A 6,854-nucleotide genomic window follows, 5' to 3' on the forward strand; every position below is an offset into this window, starting at 1 on the left:
AGATATTGTATGTCATGTGATAGCCTAGATTTAGACGACTTTTATTGTTAATAAATTAAATACAAATATCATTTGATTTTGCTACTAGTTCTTGTGCGGTACAACAGTGTCAATATTTCTGGCTCCTGGCTAATTTGAAAGAAACGTGAAGTGAAATACAGTATTTGAATTGTCACGTCTAGATCCAATGGTGTTTAAACTTCTTTATTATTTTAAAATTGTGGATCGTCACTTATTTGACCTACAGGGTAATAGTGGTAATTAATGAACTATAAAACCAAACCAAAGCAAAGGTTTGTAATAATAATTGTGAGATTATCACAGCGTACGTGAGATATCACGCACACTTTAAGCGTGCGTAAGATCACGCATACTTTAAGCGTGCGTTAGTTTACGCACATTTAACACACCCGTTGATAAGCACATTAAACAACTATTTGTCGCTTCAGCTACACTGCTTTATGATAATAAAAGATAACATAATTTGTCAACATCGCTTCAACGCTACAGTATAACAGCTACCGTGTTTATTAACTGATCTGGAAAATGTTGAATGTCATCATTAAAAACTGCTTATAACGCTGTATTGGTCTGGGGAATAGATTATGAGATGAATAGAAATTACTATAGCAATCTGACATTTAGGATAAATGTCCCATCTCATGATAATGCTATACGTAGCAGATGTTAAGTATTGTATTTCTATAAATTTATAATATTTTAATAATCACTAACAATAGCATATTATTAAAAAAAAACAATTGGTGGTCGCGTCACTAATAGGCATTTTTGTGGGGTTTTCCATAATTCGACGGGAGATATTATTTCTGCTGTATGTAGTGATATTCAACCAGAAACTTTATAAATTATTACGGTTTTTCATCCGAATCCATAATTGTACAAAACGACATGCATTAATATATTAAACCATTGCGAGTGAGTTTTTAACGTGGGTTGTGCTTAAGACCATGCATCAGGGTTTATTTTCGGCATGTTAGTCCTGGCTTTATAATAATCGTTTAAGAGCTAAATCCGGTAATACTATAAATCGTTTTGTATGTATTGTTCCACGTGTAATTATACGATCAATATCTAACTTGAATCTGAACAAAATCTCAATGTCTGTGACGTTTCAATAACTTTATTCAAATATATTTTATTACCATAAATCCACAATAATAGCTTGTTTGTATTGAAGTCATTTGGTAATTAAAGACGTTCACATAAATTTTATATCGTTTTGTCACATTCCGCACGTCATACTGGGTATTAATTGCCTTTTGGACCTAAAACTAAAACAATATCTAGAACCACATTGTAAATACAGCACAGATATTTTGTATACATCCGTACTTGCCCACTCAAATACATGTATGGGTAAAATGTACAGCATGGCTTTGTGAACAATTACAAACGTTGGGACTGGGGCGAAAAATATGAGGTGAATTCACTGTCGTTAACGTCGCGTCGTTTACGCGTGCGCACAAAAGACGTACATTATGAGAAGGGGCAAGTGTACGGGAAACAAGCAAGTAAACAATATAAAGTTTACGAGTGCGTGCACAAAACCCGTACATAAAGCTTGCTTGTAACCAATCACAAGCGGATAAATTGTTCAAACTGTCGTGTGTCACTGGTCAACTCGCTTGCGCTGCTCCTACGTCCTTGCGTTGCGTCCTAATGCAAACCAAGAGAGGATAAAATGCGTGTGCACAAAACCCGTACATATGAATGAAGTGACATAATGTTTACGCGTGCGCATAAAAGTCGTACATAATATGAATGAAGTGACATAAAGTTTACGTGTGCGCATAAAAGCCGTACATTTGAATGCTGGTGTGTCTGATTACGTAATCTATTCATCAGACATTATATAGAATATTGTTACCTAACTTACACATCATTTTAATTAAATATACTATACTGCTCTATAATTATTTACAATGTTAAAATAAATATTTAAAATATCATTATACACATTCATACAAGTAAAAATGTTTCTTACATACGAATAATGTAGGACTATTTTACATATACGACGTAGCATCAGCCACGCAACTGACGATAGTGATATATTAGCAGCCCATAGCTTAAAGCAACACACTCTACAGATACGTAGGCTACATGTTGTCATTTGCAAATGCCAAAAAGAAAATTAAATACGCAGTGTGTGTTTTTACCATAGTAAGTGACAATAGGTGAACCGTGTTGTTAGGTAATGAATTTGTGAATGTAAGTAGGTATATATTGTTTCACTTTGGCCATTTAGCAGCATAAATTGCCCATTATACATTGACCTACATACGGTTATATTACTCAAGTATTCCAGTGTCCAACAGATAAATGTCCATATATATTCGGTATGTGTCCATATTCCAAGTCGCACCTTCTAGTGTGCTGTTATGGCGAGGAATGCCTCAACTTGGACTCCGTTGCATTTAAATCTGCTCGCGTAATAGATGCTGACCTGACGGTGACCCTTGGCGGATTAAATCGCGCGCATCGTGTTGTCTGCGTCTGACTTTCCTTATCCAATGATAGACGTTCGCGCCAAAGCTTCAGTACGTGGCGGTTGCACGTAAATGCAAGAAAGATGAAGAAGCCCTGTAACCCATTTAAGAAGATGAACACGTACCAAAGAGCTGGGACGTTTGCGTATGAAGCGACGAATGCAAATCCCCATGTAAAGCCCATCAAACAAGATATCTGAAAATAGATAATCAAAATTGCCATTAAGAAACAAGATTTAGGAATATCATTTTAGGTGGTTTTAACCTGTTTTTGTTGGTACTAAATTTGGTAGGCCTATACGCAAAATTCTAAAGTTACCGTGTTTATCAATTATCGGCCTACAATTCTTAAGTTACGAGTTAGTTTTATTATCGGAACTTGAGTTGAAAATATTAATCATTATGTTCCTGTCAAAATATTAGTGGTTAATGCAAAAATGTTATGCCTACACTAACGTTTAACATGGATGTTTTATTAACGTTTTTGTTGAAAACATTTCAATACGTCATGACGTCACAATGTCTTACCTTGATATACAACAAGACGTCGTCGAATTTTCTTGACTTCTTTACTTTGACTCCCAATGCGAAGTTTGATATCCTTCTTGCTTCCATGATTTTATAAGATGTGAACAAAAACATGCCAAAATTCAGCAATAGACACACTGCAATGGGCAAAGCAAATGAGTAAAATAACTGCTGTTTGTCTTGTATCCAGCAAAAAGTATCGCCTCCATATCTAAAATGTTTTGGAAAAGTGATATGCAGGCTTACACATGAGAGTACAATGAGTAGAGGTAGTCCCCAGCCGTACATCGAATAAATGACAAGAAGTTTGGTGCTTCTTGATTGGTGAACACGATTGGTGTCGAAAACAAACACTCTGGCTAGATCGAAAGCCAAGACGTTTGTCCAAGTAAAAATCGACAGCCAGAAATAATGCACTATCGCGGCAATGATCTCACAAAATGTAGGTGTATCAGTGCTGTCAGCAAACGCTATGAATATAAATTGTGCAAAGAACAGAGCTGTTACCATGCACATTCGACAGATTCCGGGGAGATTCCGTAAAGATGGAAATATGCAAGAGTTTATAAAGGAAAGAAGTAAGCAAAACAGGGAGAATGATAATAGCACGTTGCTGATGTAAGACAAGATGACGTCAAACTTAGACGAGGGTGGAGCAGCAGAACTTCGGCCAGATGGTTTCAAAATTGTACACGTGACCTGGCTAACATTTTCTCTTTCAGTTCTTCCATCGCTGCTTTTACTAGTTGTTCCGTTTGACTTGGTTTGACAACTTTGAAGACAAATAAACCTATCATTTCCAGTTGTTGAAAAGACATTAGAAGATAACGAATCGCTGTAAGGGTCTGATCCAGATGATTCGGAAAGCGATGAAGAGAAACTTTCACTGAAATAGTTATTCAAGTTTATAAATACCTCGGTTGATTCTGTTCCTTCTTCACCAGCAGGCAGTGTAATGTACGTCCCGTTTTCTTGCAACATATCTTTGGTAAGTTTCACCATTGTACCATTCTCACATTTGACGCACTGATTAAGTATTTCATCGTAAAATGTATTGTTTTGGCAGATCATCAACTGAGGAGGATATAACGCAATCGCACTGCCAGAAAACGCAAACAACTCGCTTAGTGGTACGGTTGCCGGCATCAGAGGCTTCTCCCAAGGGTCGTAGGATTCGTTCCTTGGACATGTCATATTCCAAAACGGATAAACCCAGTTACACATAGCACAATGCGGATTCTTATAGATGATTCCATCTACTTTTAAAACGGCTGAGTAACCTTTGCAAGAAAACCTCAAATCATCACGTGTCTGTATTGGGCAATCACTGACAATATCTAGATCACATGGCCGAATGTACGGAGGACTGCGCGCGTTGTTAGAAGTAAACTTAAGTCGGTCAAAAAGGTTGTTCTCAATTTCAAGTTCGTATAGCGAGAAATCCGACTGCATTAACAGTAATGATTCATCGTTGCAGATAGCACAATGTTCATTCCTGAAAAACGTCTTTTTAGATGTTACATACACAGCTGGGTGAGTGCTATTTGACTCATATATGCATCGTTTCTCCAGTCGGGTTCCCTTCCACCAGGAATGACAACTCGATATCATCAAAACACCCTCTAATAACCCTGGCATATTCCAAGTCTCTGGGTTCGATTCGCAGCTGTACAAGTTTCGTATATTAAGTTCATTAGAAATAAAATCCAACTCTTGACTTAAAAGTTTGTTCAAAGATGCGTTTTTATGATGAAAGTTGTTATTGCACCTCAATTCAAAGTCTAAGCAACAATCCCCATATTGTGTACAAAGATAGTCGCAGTTACACTGATGTGTATCATCTTGTCTTTTCCCACAATGGTTAGCGCAAGAATGAACTCCACCATTTTGTCCGATACAAAGCCCAACCTCTTCCTCACCATACGAGACTTGCACAACTAATGAAGAACAAATAACATGATAATATGATGAAGAACAAATAACATGATAATATGATGAAGAACAAATAACATGATAATATGATGAAGAACAAATAACATGATAATATGATGAAGAACAAATTACATGATAATATGATGAAGAACAAATAACATGATAATATGATGAAGAACAAATAACATGATAATATGATGAAGAACAAATAACATGATAATATGATGAAGAACAAATAACATGATAATATGATGAAGAACAAATAACACGATAATATGATGAAGAACAAATAACATTCTTAGTATAAACATTATTTTATTATTATTTTTTAAACCTGAGGAAATATAGAATGATATATTTATATTTGTGTATCACAATTATAAAATATTTCTTTAGCAAACGTACTTTATAGGAACACCTAAGTATCTGGATATTACAGGTATTTAAACAAGTTAATTCCAAGTTAACATATAAGATCGTAAATGTATCTTATTTAAGTAATTTCCAGTTTTAACTAACATTAACGTGACAACTAATATTGCCTTGCATGGAATGATGTATAATATAATTATCAGGAAGAAAAGTTTCCAGTTTTAACTAACATTAACATAAAACGTAAGTTGATCATTAGCTTACCTTGCATTGAAAGAGGCAAAACGATCATCAGGAAGAAAAATGCAAGGAAACCCATTTCAGTATCGGTAAGAAATACAGAAGAATAAAACTTGCAGAAAATAACAGTAGAGAGAGAAAACCTCCAAGCTTTTTAAACTGACATTAATTTTAATGAAATAAAATATCTTGATAAATTCCAAATGTTTCTTCTGAAATGAAAATCAATATCTTACAGACGACGAACAAACGAATTGAACGCGTTCAACGAATTGTTACCACGTTGTTTGAATCGACGACGTGTGTTCAAAAGAAAGAATATTTACAAAAGTATTTGGTTGTTTGAATTTAATTCTTTTATAACTATTGCCGATAGTGTCGGATTGTTCCATTTGCAGAGAGGTATATTTGATAATTGATTTTTATGAAAGTTAAAAATGTTGTTGGGCTCTTCCATTTAGCCTATTTGGAAGTGCAGTACATACAGTATTTAACTGATGGATTTTATCTAAAATCACAAAGTCGTTGGATTATTCCATTGATGGAGAGGTAGTCCTACATATATTTTTTGTTCCATCTGAAGTATTAATTATGTTTATCGATAGAAATCGAAAATAAAATGGTTGGAAATTGTTCGTTGTTAAATTGTTTTCATTTTCAATTCGAATAGAACAAAATTCAAATGTCAAAGTTTCTAAAAACTCCAGAACATCATCAAATTCATATAAATGACGTCACGGAAAAAACTGTTCTGTGTCAGCAGACGATTGGACTGATTGGATTCTTGACACCAAAATGTGTAATCCAAATATCTCATCTCTACCATATAGCCTATTCAAATGAGTTATAAATATCAACAGAATTGGCATTTAGTATTAGATAAATGGTATTTATTTAATCTTTATAGTGTTCATATAGTGTAACAATTGAGTGACGGATCAATGTTAGCTTGTGTAGGATCAATAATGCAGTAATTTCACAGTAATAACAATTGTTGGAGAACAGTCAATACTACTAAGAATGTATATTGAATTATAATGAGATAGAAGAGATTAAGAATCCAGAATCTATAAACGAGTCACCCATTTTTTATGACGATTTCAGCATAGTATTCCAACTATTCATTCTCTTTTTAAATTAATATTCTGTTTAACTTTCCTAACATTTATGTTCACACATATCAGCGACATTTCTGCATAACATTAAAACCATGTGGTCTACGCATGAGTGCAATTTCATTAACTTATTTACCTGCCTTACCTATCCTGTCAG

The 6,854-nt window shown here is 34.6% G+C and overlaps 1 protein-coding gene across 1 annotated transcript; it reads right to left on the bottom strand.

Moving 5' to 3' along the window:
* Window positions 1–1,173: 1,173 nt before the first annotated feature.
* Window positions 1,174–5,691, bottom strand: LOC140054219 (uncharacterized). The gene is made up of 3 exons (XM_072099134.1): window positions 5,607–5,691; window positions 3,039–4,975; window positions 1,174–2,706 (listed from the first exon to the last, which is right to left on the bottom strand). Exons 1-3 carry the CDS (start codon window positions 5,659–5,661, stop codon window positions 2,401–2,403), a joined length of 2,298 nt encoding a protein of 765 aa, XP_071955235.1. The 5' UTR covers window positions 5,662–5,691; the 3' UTR covers window positions 1,174–2,400.
* Window positions 5,692–6,854: the final 1,163 nt, after the last annotated feature.

This window comes from Antedon mediterranea, chromosome 7 (genome assembly GCF_964355755.1).
Source record: "Antedon mediterranea chromosome 7, ecAntMedi1.1, whole genome shotgun sequence".
NCBI classification, from domain to species: domain Eukaryota; kingdom Metazoa; phylum Echinodermata; class Crinoidea; order Comatulida; family Antedonidae; genus Antedon; species Antedon mediterranea.

What these genes read in the sequence shown, in the direction of transcription:
- LOC140054219 (XM_072099134.1), bottom strand. Translation starts at nt 5,661, where the DNA reads ATGGGTTTCCTTGCATTTTTCTTCCTGATGATCGTTTTGCCTCTTTCA. An exon ending in TTTGCCTCTTTCAATGCAAG is followed by an intron (nt 4,976 to 5,606) that starts GTAAGCTAATGA and finishes GTTCTTCATTAG; the next exon opens with TTGTGCAAGTCTCGTATGGT. An exon ending in ACGTCTTGTTGTATATCAAG is followed by an intron (nt 2,707 to 3,038) that starts GTAAGACATTGT and finishes ATCTATTTTCAG; the next exon opens with ATATCTTGTTTGATGGGCTT.